A 21,639-nucleotide genomic window follows, 5' to 3' on the forward strand; every position below is an offset into this window, starting at 1 on the left:
ATATTTTGATCATTATAAAACAAATTTATGATATATTTAGATAAATAGTATTAACAAACATTTATATAAAAGATCTAATTTTAAACTAACGAAAGCTAATATTTATCAAAATAACATATTGATCATAAATGTAACCCCTATTCATATTATATGTTAATATATCTCTAACGCCGAACCTAACGCTTACTGCATTCATCGTGGTAAATGGCGAACTAAAGTTGCGAATATATAAATGATATGTGTAAGCAACAGTAGATTTGTTAGAAAATGTTTGCAATATGGTCTTAGTCACCCTATTATTTGTGCAACATTTTAAAATTTTCTTGATAAAAAAGTTTTAAAACAAAGTCATTAACCAAAAAAGATACTTCCGATTATTAAAAAAATCACTATAAGTAGTTTCTTTCGGAACAGGAAAACTATTTTCCTATTGGTCTATCCTATTGAAAAGCAAATTTCGGCTACTAAAAATATAGATATTTATATTTGTTTAAAAAAAATATTAAACAATCATTTACAAAGCTGTTTTTTTTTTCTTTCCCTTTTTTTAATCGTTTTTATTTTTCGCAAATAATTTCTTTTAAAAAACTTCAAACTTCGATATTATTCGGCTTTATCGCTTTGATCCACTCCTTGAAAAGTAATGCCTCGTTTAACATTTATCGCTTTGATCCACTCCTTGAAAAGTAATGCCTCGTTTAACATTTATATCCAGAATTCACTCTTGATCTAAAAGCGAATTAATATACAAATTATCTGGAAAACACTAAAACCCATGCCTAATAGATTTATTCGATGAATTTGTTCAATGTAAGTAATGTATTTTAGCTAGTTAAACTCACCTGCTCTTTTTTCTTCCATCTGAATTCCCTCCCGTTTTACAAGTGTGAATAATTTTATAGCTCTCCGTAGTCCCCCTTATTCTAGAAATAATTTCTTCATGTTCTTTGTTTAATTCTATAAAATATTTCAATCTGTTCCTCATTTTACGAATATTTGCTTCGCCAAACTCAGCCTTGATCATTTCAAATCTCAGTTTTTCTCTTTGAATTAATTCATTTTGTTCTTCTTGTATAGCTTTAAAGTAGCTTAGCAGCTGAAATATACACCGTTTATGTTCACTTGAAGAAGCATCTTGATGCGATGACTTCAGGCTCCATTCCTTTAATTCGGAACGTATTTTGGTTTCAAGTAGTTTTTTTATTCGCTGCAAATTTTCGCATTTTAAGACGAACTCGTCGAAACAGTATTCTGGAGGGTTAACGAATGGAACCTTCTAAAGTTAAAGAATTGGAGGGTTAACGAATGGAACCTTCTAAAATTAAAGAATTGGAGGGTTAACGAATGGTACCTTCTAAAATTAAAGAATTGGAGGGTTAACGAATGGAACCTTCTAAAATTAAAGGATTGGAGGGTTAACGAATGGAACCTTCTAAAATTAAAGGATTAGAGGGTTAGCGAATGGAACCTTCTAAAATTAAAGGATTGGAGGGTTAGCGAATGGAACCTTCTAAAATTAAAGAATTGGTGGAAATAATTTTCTCTCTCTCTCTCTCAAAAAAAAAAAATATTTTGATATAAATTTAAGATACAACTATAAGATAGTCTTCAGTTTATGTTTGTGGTTGTCGTCCACTTTAAACAAACCTTAAACAGCACCCAAATGCATGATGCTGTTTGACAAAATAAAAAATTAATTCATTGGCTTGAAAGAGCCATGGTGTTTTAAATTAGGGAAAATCTTTTTAAAAAAACTCGTGTATATAAATGTGCTGCCATTTTTAGAAATCGGTGTAGTAAAATTTTTCTTGAGAATACAAAATAAATATATAACAAACGTACATACCAAATCGCCACTTCACCACTTACACATATCAGAAAGTAACTTTCACATAAACCACAACAAAATGACAACATAAATTACAAAAATATAACATACAGTCGGTAAACAGCAGGCAGTTTCAGTACGTAGTTTTAAATATATATAAATATCTATCCAAAAATAGTTAAAAAAAAAAACGGTTAAAAAAAATGGTTAAAAAAAAGAAAAAGGTTCAAAAATATGTTACGCAGTTTCCTCAGTCGAAACCAGTGTGATTTTGAGAAAAGAAATACGGTCCTGTTTTCCTAGTATTTTCCTGTTGTTTTTTTTTTTTTTTTTTCTTACCAAAACATTTTTTCTTTGCTTTTCTGCTGGTAAAACGGTAAATTCCGTTTGTTTTCGGTTTATCAGTTTTACTAACGCGGTGCCCATATTTTAACAGCTTTTTACTACAAGATTTAAGCTTTACTGCAGTGATCAATGGTCTAATAATACCTAAAAATACCCCTGAGAAAAGAGATCTTTAAACTGGAAATTCTTTATTTAGATTAACATTAGCTCTGCCTTGAGCAAGTTACATTAACCAAATATCAACGACAGACATACACGCATCCTTTAGCAGCCTCAACACCCGGAAATGTGCTACTTAAATGATAGGTAAGGGGGTTGTAGATTTTTTAAATTCCAGGGCTTAATTAGCACCTGGGTATTTACAAATCGCCGGTGAAATTGAATCAATTATATTAAGAATTAGGATGTATTTCATCTTTATTGAATAAGCACGCTGCTACCGAGTTTGCCAACTAAGCTTTAATACGCCAAATGCGTAAAAGATTTGGCGGCAGGTGTGAACTTAAGTTGTTTAGAGATTTTTTGTATGAAAAAAAAAAATTAAGAAACTGATAAAAAAATTTCTTGTTTAAGATTTGTTCCATTTAATTTTTGCAATATGGACGATTGTACATTATTGTGTGCTACTCCAAGGTTCAAGACATACGGAATGTCAAATAATGGTGAATTTTTTTAATGTTATATTCTCCATTACATTACCATGCGTAAAATACTAGATAACACTTTTGCAAAATAACGAATAAAGTTTTTCACTAACACCAAAAAATTATTTTTGTAAATTAAAAAAAAACAAGCACCAATTGATCGTCAGAACTCAATACTTATTAAGAAGCACAGGGTGCAAATTGTTTAATTGACAATTGAACGCCTCTATTTAAAAAAAAGTTCGCAAAATTTCCTACAAATAATTGTTTTGTTAACTAACACATTAAGGTAAAACTAATAATTTTATCTATTCTATAACATTTTGAAAACCAATTTTTAGAGACGTATTAAAGAATTAATCAAAAATTCAAATCTATAAATGGTCTTGGAGAATTTTTAAATGCTGCGAGGCGTATCCAACCATGCTGAGGCGTAACTTCGGGGTGTAAAAAGAACGTATTGCGTTGAGGTTGCGTTGAGGAAATTTTGATAAAATTCATTTAACTTTTTTAGTCGTATTCAATTGATAGGAAATGTTTTCTTACAGGGTCCCTGAACATATTTCATTCAAATTACCTTATTTAGATACGACAAAATCTAGCTTACTTTTAGATCCTTGATGTTGACAGAAGGAAAAATAATTTGTGATGAAACTCAAAACGAAAAGAAAAAATGGAAAATTTTGAGTTTATTTTTTGTGCGTCTTTTTGCATAAGATTCTAAAAGAAGTTTAATTTCAAAAGTTCAAAACTGTTTTGAACCAGGTTGTTAATAAAGCCCCAGATATTAGATTTAAATATATTTTTAAAAAGGTGATAGTACAGAAATCGCAAAAACTTAGAATGTTACCCCTGAGTTTCAAGAAAAACGACAGCTTAAAATGAAACACCGTTTTGATGATTTGGGGAAGAATATCACTTTTCATTAAGAGATGTTTAAATTTGGAATAATTAATGCTGTCATGGATACTATTTCATATCAATTACATGAGAGATATAAAATCATGGGAAAATTAAGAAATTATTTAGGATTTCTGGATCCACAAAGATTATCAACTTTAAAATACGAAGATACTTTTAAAAATGTGAAAAACTACAGAAGCATTCGTTTTTAAGCGAAGATTTTCATTGAAATTTATTCGTGTTTGTTCGCTTTTTAAAGAAAAATTTAAAGAACTTCAAAGTGTAAGATTTTGCTAACTTAGTGGTGACCAAATATAATTTGCTTAAAAAGTAGTATATCGGATGCATTTGCTGTTTTATACTTCACACTCTCTATAACAACTGCTTCTGTAGAAAAATCATTTTGTTAAAATTCATAAAAAATTTATAGAAGAAATGCGACAATCGCGAATTAACTTTCTATATTATAAATGGGTTCAAAAAATTTATAGCGATGTAAATTTGTAGCGATGAAATCTAAAAAAAGTTTTTCTAATAATTTAATTTTTAGTTACTTGTTAGTAAATTTGAAAATAATTGATTTTAGTTAATTTTTCTTTTTTTTTTTTGTATTCAATATGTATGCATAGTATTATTGTATTTGCTATGTAGGAGCCATTTGCAAAACCTTTTGCCTGGGTCCAAAATTTTCTAGTCACGTCATTGCAACCATGCTAACATACTTAAGTTTTGGCACTAGTGCATGAGAACTTGTAAAAAGGTCGTGTTGACTTTTGTAACTTTTATGAAATAATGGCCAGGAATGCATAATGCTTGGAATAATTAACCTCGAGAATTTACTGCAACCTACTAGAACTTTGTCATAACTTTCCAAAAAGCCAGTCCATTATTTCATACATATTCAGAAAAGTTAACAAGACATTTGCAAGTATGAACTTGAGACTTAAAACCTGCTGGTTGGAGAGGTGTTTGCTTCGCCATAACATAATACAAGGTTTGTGTTTTTGATTATTTCTTTTTTTTTTTTTAAGCCTCTAAACAGATCTTTAGTACTAACAACTTCCTCTAAAAAAAACACTTTCATTTATCATTAATTTTCGACTTTTAATATTTCTTTAATAAACAAACATCGAAAATGTTCCGTTTATTGATAACCATGCTTTTTTTCATTCGATCATTTTTTAAGGTCTTTTGTTAATATAATTGTCATTAATAAAAGCATCAATTTGACTATTTATATATGTTATAATGGTACTAATACATTTGACACTTCATCGGCTTATCAAATTCTGGAAAGAGAAGCTAGACAAATTTAGTACGGCTCAGACCTCAGAGTCTGATTTATTAAAGCTGCCAAATCATATCCAACCAAGAAATGAACAACGAAAAGTAATGTTTTTTTATTCGCATTTTTTTTTAATCAAAGTTTATAAAAAGGAGTTGAAATGACCTGACTTTGTTTGAATAGGGTATAAACAATATATACATTTCAAAGTTGCCAAGATAAGTACAAAAAATCTTGCAATATACTAAAAAATTTGTAAACATTTGTAAAAATCAAAAAACTCCATACATATGGTCCGATGATAAAAAAACGTTAGATCCTTACGAGGCAAAAATCTTCCGTGGATAAGAAAAGTACAACAAAGCTACTGTTGAGTTAAGGACACGAGAAAAGTAAACTCTGAGATACAAAAACATAATAAAAAGTTGGAAAATCACGATTTGCATTAAAAAAACTCAAGACGGAGAATTAAATATAAAACTTTAATAAAAATATTTTGTTTTCAATTTCTAAACAGCAAATAAATAATTCATAGTAGAAAAATATATATGTAAGAATGATTCACTCTAATGGATTTATCATGAATAATATACGAGAAAAGGTGAGGATTGCATCGCTGCTAACATCAAAACTGCTTATAAACGATTTTTCATTCGTTATTTTTTCTTTAAACTCGATGTACTCGTTAAAGAGATAAATCGATTCCGTTAGTTCGTACTTTAAATTTAAGTAAAGAAACCTAACGTTAAATGTTTAAGAAAGCTTTGCGTTGCGATTATAATTTCCAAGGCCCGCGCGTTTTCATATAACACACCACTATATCAGGCGCTCTGCATTCGGCTTCTTTAGAGTGTTCATTTCAACATGCCCGGCGTTTTGCTCTTCGCGGTTAGGACTGTAGGTTCCCTCCATTCCGCTTTTGTCTTTAAAAAATCGTATCAACAAAATAATTACAATGATAATGATGATAAATACAACTACACCGATACTAATTCCAATAATTAACTCCATTTTATTGTCGCCGCGCAATTTCTCCGCGCACGTTTTACCACGGTATTGGTCGGTGCATATACACTTAAACCCTACAATAATTGTCGAATTATTTACAGCCGTGTGACTATCTGAACAAACACCATTATTCCTACAAGGCCTTAATTCTTTGCATTCATTAAAATCCTCCTCGCAGAACATCCCTGTATAGCCAGTATTACACAAGCAATAAGATCCATTTACACCATTAACACAATTTCCATTCTTGCACAAAAATGAACAATTATTGCTTAATGTTTCATTACACGACCTTTTGATATGAAGATCGTTAAGAGTATCAGAGCAATTATCATTTACACAAGGATTGTCTATACACGGATCCAAACCAACACAACCTTCATATGTATTGTTTGAGTAGACAGATACCTCAACCATACCAACAGTGATATTTGATAGACAACCTTTGAAAGGATTTAAAAAACGATTGTTGAGTTGATCAAGCTTTCCTAACACAAGTGTATTGTTACTAATCAACTCTAACCAAAGCGGCGAAAAGAAATCATGCTCTGATGTTATGTTCGATGTTGTGGCATAGGTGTTTCCAACAAAAATAACAGTTTTATTTGAAAGAGTTCGCTCCAAAACGACTTTGATATATACGCCACTGTCAATTTTTTCTCCTAAACGATAAAGAATCACGACCTTACTTCACACTGCAATAAAAAACGCATTTTGTAAATCTAATGCTTAAAAAACATTTTATTAAATTCAAATTTTAAGTCAACGATATACAAAAGGGCAAATTTCTAACCTATATGCTGAATTAAAGGACCACCTTTATACTGTGCAATAATAGTAAGATTACTAGAATTGATTCCTATAGCAAAGAAGTCATCGGGTCTGTTGTATGCACCGAATATAAAACCTGAACTCTGACGCGTCCGTAGTATAATAGACACTGTTGTTATATTTATGGAAGCAAGGTTGACTGAAGCAAAACTTGATACGCCATTAAAGGTTAACGAATTTACACCTGTTACCAAGTAACAAGAAATAAAAATCATCTTTGTGAACATTTTAGGACAATAACTACAACGGAAGATTAAATCAATTATCTAAGAAGTCCGTAAAAAAAGATCACTTATAATAAAAATCAAAGAAAACAAAATATTACCCAACCTAACGAAACAACATATATAAAAAAGAAAAAAAAGAAATTCTATGAAAGCTTTTACAGCTGCAAAATTACAATGCTGTGCTTAGATTTTTAAAAAATGTTATATAAAGAAAATGTTCAAATTCGTAATAGTACAATTTTTCAGTCATTAGGTTGCGAATAGTAATGAACGCAACAATTACAACCATACGTCATCTTTGAAAACCGGTTTCCTATAGGTAATTATGGTAAGTATATTTTAAAATTAGACACGAAATGATACCTCAAACTTTAAAGCAATTTATGAAATATGCTCGAACATGTTACTTTAAAAATTTAATGGGATATAAATGAAGATTTTTTAAACATTTTTAACGTACTACTTATGCTACAGCAATTTAAAAAGAAACAGGCTATATTAACACACACACACACACACACACACACACACACACACACACACACACACACACACACACACACACACACACACACACACACACACACACACACACACACACACACACACACACACACACACACACACACACACACACACACACATATACATATATATACAACGAATACATATATAACTTACATAAAAAAAATATATATTTACAACAATAAGTCATAAATGCGATTATTCATGATAACTGATCAGATTGATTACTTTGATTTTAGGAACGTTTTACTCGGACGAGAAAACAACCAAAAAAAAAAAAAAAAAGAAAGCAAAGTCTTTTCTCAACTCAAATTTTTAAAAATTTAACTTGGTTTAGTTTTTAATAACATCTTCACATCGAGCACAATGACTTCACATGTAGACAGACCTTACAACAATGTCTAAATGATATTTCAAATGTTTGAATGTGTTGTATTTGCAGAGCGAATAAATCAAAAAAAGCCATATAACAACTATCATAATTATCATAAAAGCCATTTCATAATTATCATAATTAAAGAACAATCGCAGACAAAACACAACAGTTTTCGCACGTTTTCTCCGCAGCATACGAAAAAGTCATCGTGAATTTCTTGAGGTCAATGAATTATATATTTAATCACAAAAACAATCAACTTGCTTTCAAATGCGTTAGAAAAGTATAAATAATTCATTACTAACGTGAATAAAAATTTAAAGCAAATACGTTTTGCTTCAAAAAATTAGTCAGATACTTTCTCATTCATTGGATTCATGTTTTTAGACAACGATGATATATTTCTCTCGTACCATGAATCATTTTTTCTCCTACGTGACACTTATATGCATAATATATTTTACATTCACGATTTATATCCGCTATAATAATGGCGCTATTGCCGCATAAGTTAGTCGCCCAAGTTTCATTTTACCTGCAATAAACAGGAGTTTGAATGAAGAAGAAACTGTAGTTGTGTGACCAAGACATTTTAAAATTAATTTACTTGATTCGGTTTCAAGTTTAAATGTAAAGCCAGATTTAGTATGAACCAGCCAATATATGAGCAAGAAAAAAATATTTGAAACAAAACCTTATAGTTCGGCCAATCAATTCCCACATTCCAAAAAACGTTTTTATAATCAATTTACTCACATGTTTGCAAAATATTTTTTGAATTTTATACAAACGTTCAAATGCTTCGAAGAAATTTTGATAAAAACCTAATTTTTGTTTGTTTGTTTGTTTGTTTGTGTGTGTGTGTGTGTGTGTGTGTGTGTGTGTGTGTGTGTGTGTGTGTGTGTGTGTGTGTGTGTGTGTGTGTGTGTGTGTGTGTGTGTGTGTGTGTGTGTGTGTAAAAATATGTTTTGTGTACGCTTATAGAACTGAAAACCGCCCTGGATAAACGATCAAACTCCATTTGTACATTAATGGCGTCTTGTTTAATTGGTAACTTAAACTACACATTAACTATACATAATTTAAAATCTTCTTGTTTCTTTTAAGTTTATCCGCTGAATGATCAGACCCCTAGCCCGAAATACCTATTAATGGCTGAAATGAAGGTGGACAGAGCAGACTTTAAAAAATGAGGAGCCTTTAAGAAACGAAGATTATAAAAAGTAAAAAAAAAGGACACTTTTTCTTCATATTTTGCAGCACTTCGTATCGAAGTTTGAAGTGAGGATTTACAAGAGGAAGTTAAATACTTTACATGAAATAGAAAAACACTTTTTTAAAGACTATAATAATTTTTTTTTTCCTTTGTCCCAAAATACAACAAATACGAAACGTTTTTAGACTAAAAAAGTAGCTTTCATTTAAGGTCTAAAAAAAATTGTGATCAAAATAAATTAAAAAAAAGTTTCTCGCTTTAAAGTTGATGCATTATTAAAATAATCAAAAATCCACTTTGCATAATATTATTACGGAAACAGCAAAACGGAAAAGAAATCCTGTTTATTAGAATTGTTCTGCATCTGTAACTATATCAAACAAAATTAAAAGTCTTCGAAAATATTTAATGCTATTTTTATTTTTAGTTTATGATATTGATGGATGATTGGTTTGATTTCACTTTACTATTTAACTTGAAATGAAACAATCATTTGATATTTAAATAATTTCTTTCAAAAAATGAACTTAAAGACTCGACATACATTGAAATCTTTGATCAAGAAAAACAGATTTAGATTAACAAAAAATTGTTTCAAAGTTTCAACAAAGAAAAAAATGGCTGAAATTGAAAAAAAAACTGTAAATTTATTTGTTTTGCTTTTTTTTTTGATACACAGCTTTATTATTTTTAATGATAAGGTTTACTGTGTCATGAATGTTTTATGAGAGAAATTTGTCAAAACTTTCCTTGTTTGATGTAGCAAACAAGTTTGCAAAGTCATGTTTACTAATCCTGAGGCCAGGGGGGGAAATTAAATTCAACATTTTAAATGGTGTTTTTTTTTTTTGTGGAGCTTGTGTTATTTTAAAATTATTTTATTAAAAATTATTAATAAACAAAACAAAAGACTTGTCTTTTGTTTTGTTTATTAATAATTTTAAAATACTAATCAAAGTTTAGTGTAAATACGTTATATAATTTGTTTTACTCGTTGTTTTTTTTAAACTCATTCTTCAATGTTTAAGTGATGGCTTAGTTAAAGCAGGACAATCTTAGTTGATTTTTTTTTTAGAAATACTTTTCTAAAGTTAGAAAAAGATTTATAATAAGATTATTTTTAGTTTTGTTAAAACAAAAAAACCTTTTTTGCACAGTGAAAACATCAAATTTAAGATCACTAAAGCAAAAGTAATGGAAAATTAACAGAAGCAAGGTTTATACTGCAATTTTACCATTATTGTGTCACTCTTAATTTTAAAATAATACTATTAAGTCAATTAAAAATTAAACCTTTTTAAGGCTGAATATTTATTTGTTGATCTTAGGTAGCAAACCTACTAAATTCAAATTTAGTAGGATGTGCCATCTGGTACTGTAACATTAAAACTTTTTATCATTTTAACTTTCAATTCAAATCATTTCATACTATTTTTTTTATTAGAAAAATTAAAAAACATTAAAAAAATCTTAAAAGTCAGTACCTGTAGGATTGTGAACACAAACTATAACTATGCAATTATTAACAACTTTACTGCAACTTTCTCCGATCAATCCTGTTTTACACACACAGATGTGATTGTCTCTAGATTGGCTAAATCATATATTTAGATAGTAAATAAAAAAATTAAAATTTTTAAAGAATAAAGTGAAACTTTTTAGAAAAACTTAAGAAGATTGTTAAAGTAACTCTAAATATAAAAATGAAATTAAAAAAAAGTGTAAAAAAAAAAAAATTTGCATAGTGAGCCCTAAAGTATAGTGAGCATCGTGTAAAAATATTAATAAAAATAAAAAAAACATGTTAGCATTTTTCTGATCTCACCTGCCATGTAAAGTCCTATTTTGCATCACTGATATGAAATTTAATTGCTGAATACATATAATTTCTTGCTCACAAATAGTTCCACTAAAAATTTGACATTCTAAACCATTAACTGGAATTCCACATTTTTGACCAGAAAAAGATATAGACTTGTTTTTTTCTGAGCAGTTTTGCCCACTAAAACCACAGATGCAGGTGCAGTTGTATTTATGTACATTACCTTCACACAAAAACCCTTTAGAACCTATAACAATCCAATTGCAAAAATATGACCCCGTATTAAATAAATAGAATAGAAAAATAAACCAAAACAAATTATACAAATAACTACTAACTACAAAACTGGATAAAAAAGTAATTCCTCCCTTGAAGATAACAAGGGAGGCATTACTAAATGTTGACTGAATGTTCATGCTATACAGGTGTCTTTACTCTACTAATGTATGCATTTGTTTTTAAAATGGAGTGAATGGATCTGAGGTTAAATAAATGAGTAATTATTAAATTTCTTAGAAAAGCAGATTAAACAACTAAAAAGATGCATCATTGGCTGAAGAGGTGTTATGCAATTTTATGCAAGGTGTTATGTTAGCAATGTTAGACATTGGGTAAAGATATTTTTTAGCCTAAAAAAACAAAAATTGTTAAAACAATGTACAAGAATTACTTTTATATTCTTACTTAATATTGTGCTGTTTAAACAAGAAGCATTATTTTTGCATGGTTTGACTGCATACAGATCATGTAACATTGTACAATTTTCTCCACTGTAAGGTGAAATACAAGTACAGTTAAAACTGCTTATACCATAAATAGATGTTCCAAAATGGTGGCAAGGATTTGGTTGACAATCATCAATCTTGATACCACAGCTTAATGAAAAGAAAATAATGCATAATTGAAAAAGAAAATAATGCACAAATGAAAATATTTTTCATATATCTTTGAATTTAACTAAAAATGATTCTCTCAATGCATAACAACAATTTCTTAAACTCATTTCTCAAACAGTTATTGTGGATGAACTTAGTTTACAGATTACTTAGTTGATTTTTATTTGCTATTCTTTTATAAACTTTTTGATTTAGGATTCCATAATCATATTTTATTTCAGCGATTTTAAAATGCGTATATACATGTGTGTATGTTTACATTTATTTATACATATATATTTAGATGGGCCTTTACAGTAAGAAGAAAAACTTTGGTTCCATGTAAAAAGTTTGCATTCTATGGGGCAAAAAGTTTAGATTGATTTACTACACTTGTTAAAGCATTAAATTTAAGACTATTTGGTTCAGTGCAAGGTTCTTCTTAGCATGGTCACAACTAATAGAGGGGATTATTTTTATTCTTTGTTGTTTGTGTGACTTTTGTTGCTTTTGTCCATCAAGGCTACTTGCCTTTCTGGTATGTTATTCTACACTTTTATGGTGCTGGCTGTGACAGCAGCATGAGAGTGTAGTACTGGCAACCAGATGAAGAATACCTACAGATTGGTATTCTTCATCTAGTTGCCAGTACTACACATCTTTGTTCAGAAAAGTTGATGGTAATCTTGTGATAGTGAAGAATCTATGGCTGCTCATGGTTACAAAATCTTGCTAATTTTTGAAGTTCACTAGTGCAGGGACAACAAAGATTCTTTTCAATTGATATTCTGTATCCAGTGTTTACAGAGCACTTGCCATAAGACTTTTGTGTAGCCTGTAACACAGGGTGCCCCATTAAAAATGTGTGAAAAGCTTGAAAATACCATAAATATCCAAGAATCTTCATTGCAATATTAGAGACTATTTTATTCTACTCCTTATATTTGTAGATCTCCTTGATAAGCTCAAGATCAATATAAGGGCACCAAAGGTGTTGTAAATCATGCCTTAATATATAGATCTCAAACTGTTTGCTTTGTGACCTCTTTGTAATAGAAAAAAGCCATAACTTCCTACTTTGGTGATAGTTTGGTTGAGATGAAAGCTCACATTAGCCACATCTTGGTTTCCATTTTGTAGTTGGTTTTGAAGTCTTAGTACTAGTCATCTCCTACATAAAGAATCATTGTTACTAATAAACTATACAACTGACTTTATTGATAACTTACTGTCTGCAGGCTCCAATAAAACATCTCAAATGTTACGCCTGTAGACTACAAATCTACTATTTGATTGATTAACTAGCATAAATATTAAAGAATTTCAGTTTTATGCCACATTTATGCTAGATTCTTATAAACTATCATTTTAGTAAGTTAAATATGAGCACAAAATATGAAGACACTCACCTCAGTGTTAACAGTAAATCAAACAGTTGTCTTCAATAGTCCTCATATGTTTTCATGTAAATGCAAATAATTTTAATAACAATATTCAAAATTATATTTAAAAATAATAATTTTTGTTAGTTTTTGACAGACATCTGAACATTTAAAATGGCTTTCAACGCCATATTTCACAAATGGATTATGGTTACCCTGCAATAAGTTATAAATCAACATGAAAAACTAAGCACTTTATTGTGCAAGTTTTACCACCACAACTGATATCTCAGGTGCAGCGGCTGCTACAATATATAGTAGTAAACAGTAAAATATGGACCTTGAAATGTTTTTAGATACAAGAAATATTTTTTGTAAATTTATTTTTCAACCATATAAATATAAATACAGGGTGCCCCATTAAGTTTATCAAACTTAAAGAAATAAGGACTACTCTAATACATATGTAATAGTAAGCTTTACTATGTTTAAAAATTGCTATTAATGGGAAGAAAAAAATTAAAAGTTAAACATGGAAAAAGTTTTTTTTTTTACTGGGATTTACTTTTGCTTGTTATTTAAAACATTTAAAAAAAAAAAAAGTTAGTGTTTAATTTCAACTTACTATTACTAAAACTTTAAAACTTATGGTTTAAATCTAAAAGAAAAATCAAGTGATATTTTAATTATTTTTAACTTGGTTTTTTAATTTAAGTTTCTATTTTAGAAATGATAAAACATTTTTCTAAACAAATAAAAAAAAAATCAGTAGAGAAGGAGGAATTCACACTAAGGTAATTTTAATGGAAATTAAAATTAACTTCACTAAAATAAAATCAAAAATAAACTTACTATATACAATTAACTGTTAGACAGCTGTCACTATCTGTTTCATTGTAACCAGCAGAACAATCACATTCATAATTACCAGTCAAATTAAGGCATGTACAATTATTTTGGCAAGGTTGATAACATTTATCATCATCATAGTCTTTTATATCAAATCCTGAAGCTACAAAATGTAAATAACAGAACCAATAACAGAAATGCAAATAAATAAAACAATTAGATGAATAATAATTTTGTTAAAATAAGGGTACAATAATTGTTCAGATGAGAAAAGATCATGTAATATGGTGCACTCTTATGTCTGCCAACATTGTTAAAAAATTTTTAATGGTGCAAATTTGAATTGCAAATCTAAGTTATTCCTGTATAAACTCTTATGAAAATATCTTTTGAAAATAATCTTTTGATTGAAAATATTGTGAGTCCATATTGAATTTAAATACTTTAACACTAATCATTATTCATTAAACTTTTATAGCGAATTTTATGTAAAAGTTTGTTAACTTGAATTAGTTTATATATTGTTTACTTTTTTTACAAACAGTTCCAGAGTTTTGAACAGTAAAAAGACTGATCAAAGACTACCTCATTACTTGGTTTAATCTTACTGTATTCAACTATTTGCACTCTGGAAAACATTGTTTTTCTACTTATTAATTGAAAACTTAAAAATTGCATCTTATATAACATAGCATTACTTACCTCCATTTTTACAAGGATTACTTTTACATTCTTTGATACTTATATCACAATTCCACCCTTTAAAGCCTGGAGCACAATTACATTTATAGGTTCCCCATAAATTTAAGCAGGTTCCATTTATGCATGGATTAAAATTGCATTCATTCACATCATTTTCACATTTTGACCCATAAAAGCCACTGTCTGAGCAGTTACAAATATAGCTAGCAATACCATCAATGCACTGACCTTGATTGCATGGTCCACTGGCACAATCATTTATATTTATTTCGCAATGTATGCCAGTAAAGCCTAAGACAAAAATTAGGATAAACTAAAATACCAAAAATTATTTAAAAGCAAACAAAAACAAGTTTTTACTTTGCAGCATATATAAACAATAACTTCTGAGTGTTAAATATTATCTTTTTACAAAAAAAAGAAAAGGAATTTAAAAAAAAATGTAAAAAGCAAAGTATAATGAAAACCTTTTAAACAAGTGCAATTGAATATAGTGCTGGAAGAATTAAAACAGATTCCGTCATTTTTACAGGGATAGCTTGAGCACGGAGAGTATAAAAAAGAACAATTCTGTCCTGCAAATCCTTCTTGACAAACACAACTGTAACTGTTTTGATCATAAGATAATTGGCAAATTCCATTATTTTTGCATGGAGACGGTTCACATAGAGAGCCTAAATATTGATCACAGAGCCGACCAGTCCATTGAGGACCACATTGACATTTAAAACCATCAATCAAATCAATACATGTTGAGTATGAATGACAACTATCAGGACTTGCATAACAATCATCAATATTTAGCTCACAATATCGACCAGTAAAACCTTTTGGGCAAACTAGAACAATAATTTAGACAAATAAATTTCATACTCATATGCATGTATGGTTATAAACTCTGGAAAGTAAATAACTTATTTAAGTGTGAATTGTTATAAACTCCTGAAAGGAATCAATATAAAAATGTTCCAATTTGCACTGCATAACTAAATTGTTTTGTCCTTTAAAAACTAGTTTTCTATGAAATTATCTTTTCCTTAAGAGCAGGTACCACCCTAATTCATGTTTCTTTCAAAACTTTCTCAAAACCTCATTTATCATAGACAAAATAAACTCTTCTTAAATCAAAATAAACTCTTCTTAAATCTTCATAAACAAAATCCATTTAATAAAAATGTACATTTTGTTCAAATCTCTTTTTTCATTTAAAAATTGTGTTTTTACTAATAAAACTATAAGAAAGTTTACCTATAAGTCTTCATTCTCTAAAAATTGAAATATGTAATGAACATAAATTTGAATGCCCAAGAATTTTTTAGGTCATTTTATGTCATGGTATGCATTTTGAAGCTTTTGTACTTTACAATTACAATTTATAATTATGGTATATTTAGCTGAAATTATAATACTATGTCTACAGGAGTAACATTAAAATCCTATTATAAGACTTCCCAAACTGTTATTTGATCTTAAACTAAAACCTTACCAATCTTGTTTCAAATATGTTTAATAAACCAAAAACAACAAGAGCAAAAATTTTTTCATGGTTAAAAAAAACATTATTTTTTTGCTGCTGCAGTAAAAAAAAAAATAATTTGACTGACACTTTGTGGAATAAGATCCCCTGATGTTATATCAACATAAAAATTTCAATCAATAAAGTTGCAAATTAGACCCTTTTAACTGAAATCATCTAAATTTCAAGCAACTTGAATATCTAAACTAAGGTAACTTTTTTCATGACTATATTAATACAACATTACATTCAACTTTTCTTTTTTTTTCTCTCTCTCTAAGTTACATCATTAGTTACTCCTAATGAAAAAAGTGCAGTTAATTCTGTTGATAACCTTGTAAAATTCAGGACCAAGATAAAGATCCCATCATTGAACCATCAACAAGAATACAAACAGGTAAATAATTAAAATCATATTTATTTTTAAAATAAGCTAAAATTCTGCATCAACTCAATTATTAATCAAAATATAAAATAGAAATTATAGATTTTTTTTTTAACATTTATTATTGAAATTAATGAAAGTCAACAAGAAGCCTCAACTTCTGCAAGACATCAGTTTGTGCAAAAAGAAATAATTTTAAAAATCAGATTAATTGGCAATATCTTTGTTAACAGAAGTGAAAAAGTTATAGTGTCAAAAAAAAAATCAATCCAACAGATTGCTCCAAGTATAGGTCTACCACATAACCATTTTTACTACAGTAATACGCTAACTACTTATATGCAATACACATGATCTCTTACTTAAATGTTAATGGCACAACATTTACCCTCTATACTTAAGTAAATAATAAAACAATACTCTAAAGCAGAGGGGTAAGAATGTGAGCATTTTCCACCAAACTCATTAATTTCTTGAAGTAAACATTTTTCATCACATATTGTATCAATAGCCTCATTAATCATTTTAACAAATTAAATCCAGATATCACTGAAATGATAAAATATGTTGATAATGAATGTTGAAATTTGGCATATTTTACAATTCAAAAAACTCTCTCTTTCTCATTTGTTTAAAATTTGCCTATTCAGAATAAAAAAAAGTCAATGAAGGAAAGGCAAATTAAAAGATTAAAAGCAGAAAGAGTTATTGTGTAGAAAGAGAGGTAGTGTACATGTTTAAGAGCATATTGATACTATTCAACTGAGGTCGTAGTACTGCTACATCACATCATTCAAAAAGATAACAATGCCTTTAATGTTGTTTCTAATAAAATCCCCCTACAAAGTAATTCTGGTGCCCACAAGAAAAGGAAACTAGAGTCCCTAAACATAAAAGCTAATTACATTATTTGCTTAAACTAAATGTTTATAACTTTTGTCATACTAGAAAATCAAAACATTTTTGTTTTGGCATCCATCTTGTGTGTGCCAATGTTTGTTTTGGCACTCATGCCATAAGTGGTGAACAGAATTGATCACTTACAGCTAATAGACCTAAAATTGATATAGTTGAGCCACTTCTACTAGGAGGCTAACTCAATGTATGCATATATTGAGCATATTTCTAACACACAAGAATTACACTACCAGAGAATACCCGCTTTTTATTAAAATGGCCATGCAAAAACCGAAGATTTATAATGTTGTTCAGCTTTCTCATTCTGATTTCTAGGACCTGCAAGCTCTTGAAAATAACTTAAATTTGTTTGGTTTGTTATAGAAAAGCAATTTAACATTCCGTAAGCATGTGCACACAATACGTGTTGATGTAATCTTTTAGGTATCTTATTCCAAAAGCTAATAATTTGTATTAGACTGGCATAAGAAATATTTTTTCTGATCCTAAAATAATTTACACACACACACACAAACTTAAATCTTTCCAAAAACATTTTGTTGGTAATCAATATTATGTATGGATTGTTGATAATGAAATTATTAACATTTCTGTAAAAATAGCAAACCTTTTCCAGAACATGGTGCTAAGTTTTCTAAAGGGCAATAATTATCTTTACTTATATTTAAATTTCTTCCACTGTAAATGCAACCATTAAAACTTTCAGAGCCCAGACGCAATTGCTTCCTGGTTGACATATAATTAAAATAACTACTACTTATAAATACGGATTTGTCTTGTGAAGGGAGTTTTGTAGTCCTGAGTGAAAATACAGCGCCAGTTTCATTAAAAACCAACTCTATAATAGTATATATATTAGAGTCTATAGAAAATAAAGGCTCTAATGAAAAACTTTTCCAAGCAACTGTAGAATTATAGCTCCAGCTCAGCTTCAAATATGAATGAGCAGAAGCATAATTTTCAATAGATAGAAAAAAATCATCGTTTCGTAAAATGTACCCTTGTGAACATGTTTGAAATGCAAGCACAAAGCCATCATTAATTGCAAAAGACCCTGGTAATTTTGTTTCTGCCTTTTCAATGAAAACTGCTTCTGAAACTTGATAGCGAAATAGTGCCAAAACCAACAAAGTAACTAAAAAACAGTATGTGATTCTACAAAGTTACCAAGATTTTGTTTGTGGGATGATTATTTGAAGAATATTATTAGTTATATAATATACTAGAAGAAAGCAGTTAAGCAGTTTTTAATGAGATTTAATGAAAACTGGCAACATTTCTACTTTGATGATATTGGAATGTTGAACAGTGTGCACAATTTAACTTGAAAATAACTATTTACAAGGCTAACTACCATTAAAAAATATAATAATTATATAACTAATGCCATACCTTTGCTTAAAATCTCTTTCATTGCATTGAGTACGATTAATAGTACATTTAGCATACAATAAACAGTTATACGCAAGCTTTTCTTTTGTTTTAGCACAGAAGTTTTGCTTTCTCAAACTGCTATTTTTGCGATGCATTGGTCAAATCCGATTTTAAAATATTTTTTTACGTTAAACTAACGATTTTAATTGTAAACACAAATAATGTAGTAGACGGTGAAAGATATCGTTAATATGTCGAAATCAAATACGACTAAGCTGTTGTTTGGTTTTTCCTGTTTCCCCAACCGCGAATAACATTTATTAGAAGTTTTCTTTCCGGAACAATGCAGATTTGTAAAAAAGAAAAAAGAAAGAAATTTCTTTTATTAGTTCTTCAACTAAAAAGTTATTTTTTAGTTGCTTGTTTGTTATATCAACGTTTAGACTGTAGATGTTTGCAGAGACACCAAAGCAGGTTTTTTTTTTCCAATCAAAACTCATTTCATATGTTTTAATGTTCGACATTCTAAAATAATGTTTAAAAAACTAGGTTTGTCTTTAACTTGTCAAATAAATAATATTTTCGTTCCATAAAAAACGTTATTACAATCGTACAGGTTATTGATTCATTTTAAAGAACACTGACACTAATAACTTCAACGTCTCGATTAATTTAAAAAATTGTCCAATGCAAACTTGTAGCTATTATACTAACGCAATTAAATTGCTAATAAGAACGCGTACTATACATTGTTTCTCGGAAAATCAGATTAAGTAAAAGTTAAATCGACCATTAAATTTTAAACTTCATATCTTATAAATCTGTTTATAAGGTAGATTCTTTTTTTATACAGATAAAAAGATAAGAAAAATAATGCTGGACTTTAAAATTAATGAAAATTTTCCGGACAACGATTTTCTATTATGGTAAAAATTGAACTTGAAATTTGTTATAAAGGATAATGATTAATAACCTTTGAATGTGTGATTTTCGATCAAAGGTTCTTTGGGTGTTTGACAATAACATAACATCATAAAATTTCCGAAGAAAAGTTATATACTTTTTTTTTACTTGGGCTACTAATTTGCCATGAATAGCTCTATAATTGGATTTATTATTTAAAATTAAAAACTGGAATGTTAACACTTACTTCCCAGTGATGTCATTAGTGGCATAAACACTTTCAGTGGATATTATGCTCCTATATTAAGCACTATGGTGGAGATCATTTTATTTTGTGTAAGGTTAAACCACTGATCTCTATAATAACTGGATAGCGCAACTCCGAGCAAAACTTCTAATATTTTGACGCCAAAATCGCCATATTGGAAAGCCCCAAAAATTTAAATCCCATAAGTTTTAAGTTCTGTTTTTCGGCTTATCACTTTAAATACTCATATCAGATTTCAGCGTTCTGGGGCTTTCCAAAATGGCGACTTTGGCGTCAATTTTGATATTAGAGATGCGCTATCCAGTTATTACAGAGATCAGTGCACAGTGGGCCAGTAGGTGGACAAAATGGGAAAAATTTTAGTTGTCTAATCTTGAAAACTTATTTAATTTTAGTATCTATATATATTAGGAGAAATTTATTGATAACTTATTTATATTAAATCCCTTAGTTACCAGGACTCTAAGCATTTGAATATTGAAATTAAAAAAAAAAAAAAAAAAAATTAAATAAGTAATTAACGGTGATATCAACGTTGTGTTATATTTCAATTACATCTACGTTTTTGAAACAAAAAATTAGTACATGTTATTCTAGAGTATTTAGAGATAAGAAAAACCAAATGTGTGAAATAAATTTGTCATAGCATGTTATCTCAGTCATACTTTGAAAATCACAGATTAAAAAAAAAAATTCCTTAAGAAATTTGTTTTTTGCCGCACTATAATTAATAATTACCACATTTTGCCATGTATTATCTTATATTTATTTGATCTATATGATGCTTCAATTGAGTTTTAATTGATTGCTCGTCCCCATAAATCCCCGTTCAGATTTTATATGTTTTAACTTGGTTGCTATGGTACTAAATTTTGCATGGCAACAACTCATTTTTACATTAACGTTGTTTTAACAGTATTTTACATGCGCTAAGTACACAATATTGGGGGTATGTATTAAAATGAGATTCACAATTCTTATGAGATTACTTTTTTTGGTTAGTAAGGATACCTTACTTTGCATAGCATAGCAACAACATATTTTCGGTAGTTGTTAGTAATTTAATTACTAACACTAACAGTAATTTAATTACTTTTAATTTTAATTACTAACACTTGTAGTAACTTAATTAATAACAAGTATTAGTAGTCCGGACGGCATATATATTATAACATTAAACTTTTAAATACAAAATACTTGTTACAATAATAATTTAGATATGGTTTTATTAAACTTAGACATTCATAATTTTCTCCAAAAAAACAATCTTAGTATTTCAAAACAATATATTTCTGAAGATATATTAAAATTTATTCAGCCAAAATTTGCTGATTTTAAAGACGTTGATTTTAGACATGCTGTTCAACGATTTGTTTACTTGTATAAAAAAAAGTCGAAATCTGCAAACTATACTGTCAAAAATTTTGAAAAGAAGTTTGTAAGCTGGCTTAATGAAT

At 28.8% G+C, this 21,639-nt stretch overlaps 2 protein-coding genes and 1 long non-coding RNA gene across 13 annotated transcripts; 1 reads left to right on the forward strand and 2 right to left on the reverse strand.

The window, feature by feature from the left end:
* Positions 1-464: 464 nt before the first annotated feature.
* On the reverse strand, positions 465-3,164 carry LOC149879068 (uncharacterized). Of its 6 annotated transcripts, XM_090071321.1 has the most exons (4): positions 2,168-3,164; positions 843-1,276; positions 658-729; positions 465-611 (listed from the first exon to the last, which is right to left on the reverse strand). In XM_090071321.1, exons 1-3 carry the CDS (start codon positions 2,252-2,254, stop codon positions 699-701), a joined length of 552 nt encoding a protein of 183 aa, XP_089927447.1. In that variant the 5' UTR covers positions 2,255-3,164; the 3' UTR covers positions 465-611; positions 658-698. The 6 variants fall into 6 exon arrangements, with proteins under 6 accessions (XP_089927447.1, XP_089927446.1, XP_089927449.1 ...); XM_090071320.1 differs by having other exon boundaries at positions 465-729; positions 2,168-2,707; XM_090071323.1 differs by having other exon boundaries at positions 465-729; positions 843-1,432; positions 2,168-2,675.
* On the forward strand, positions 2,643-9,356 carry LOC149879069 (uncharacterized). 3 transcript variants are annotated; one of them, XR_016446810.1, is made up of 3 exons: positions 2,675-2,835; positions 3,159-4,714; positions 9,080-9,356. It is a non-coding gene; the product is annotated as an uncharacterized LOC149879069 (long non-coding RNA). The 3 variants fall into 3 exon arrangements; XR_016446809.1 differs by lacking the exon at positions 9,080-9,356 and having other exon boundaries at positions 2,643-2,835; positions 4,372-7,212; XR_016446811.1 differs by lacking the exon at positions 9,080-9,356 and having other exon boundaries at positions 3,159-7,212.
* On the reverse strand, positions 5,431-19,707 carry LOC149879070 (uncharacterized). 4 transcript variants are annotated; one of them, XM_090071317.1, is made up of 10 exons: positions 19,030-19,707; positions 18,245-18,772; positions 15,286-15,657; positions 14,819-15,109; positions 14,120-14,273; positions 11,695-11,885; positions 11,014-11,257; positions 10,673-10,782; positions 6,807-7,028; positions 5,431-6,675 (listed from the first exon to the last, which is right to left on the reverse strand). In XM_090071317.1, the coding sequence occupies exons 1-10, from the start codon at positions 19,082-19,084 to the stop codon at positions 5,822-5,824; spliced, it is 3,021 nt and encodes a 1,006-aa protein (XP_089927443.1). In that variant the 5' UTR covers positions 19,085-19,707; the 3' UTR covers positions 5,431-5,821. The 4 variants fall into 4 exon arrangements, with proteins under 4 accessions (XP_089927443.1, XP_089927442.1, XP_089927445.1 ...); XM_090071316.1 differs by having other exon boundaries at positions 14,120-14,279; positions 19,030-19,706; XM_090071319.1 differs by having other exon boundaries at positions 14,120-14,279; positions 18,637-18,772; positions 19,030-19,703.
* Positions 19,708-21,639: the final 1,932 nt, after the last annotated feature.

Source organism: Hydra viridissima, unplaced genomic scaffold (assembly GCF_058129835.1).
Source record: "Hydra viridissima isolate aposymbiotic clone 2 unplaced genomic scaffold, HvirCarnegie_v1 scaffold_14, whole genome shotgun sequence".
Taxonomy (NCBI): Eukaryota; Metazoa; Cnidaria; class Hydrozoa; order Anthoathecata; family Hydridae; genus Hydra; species Hydra viridissima.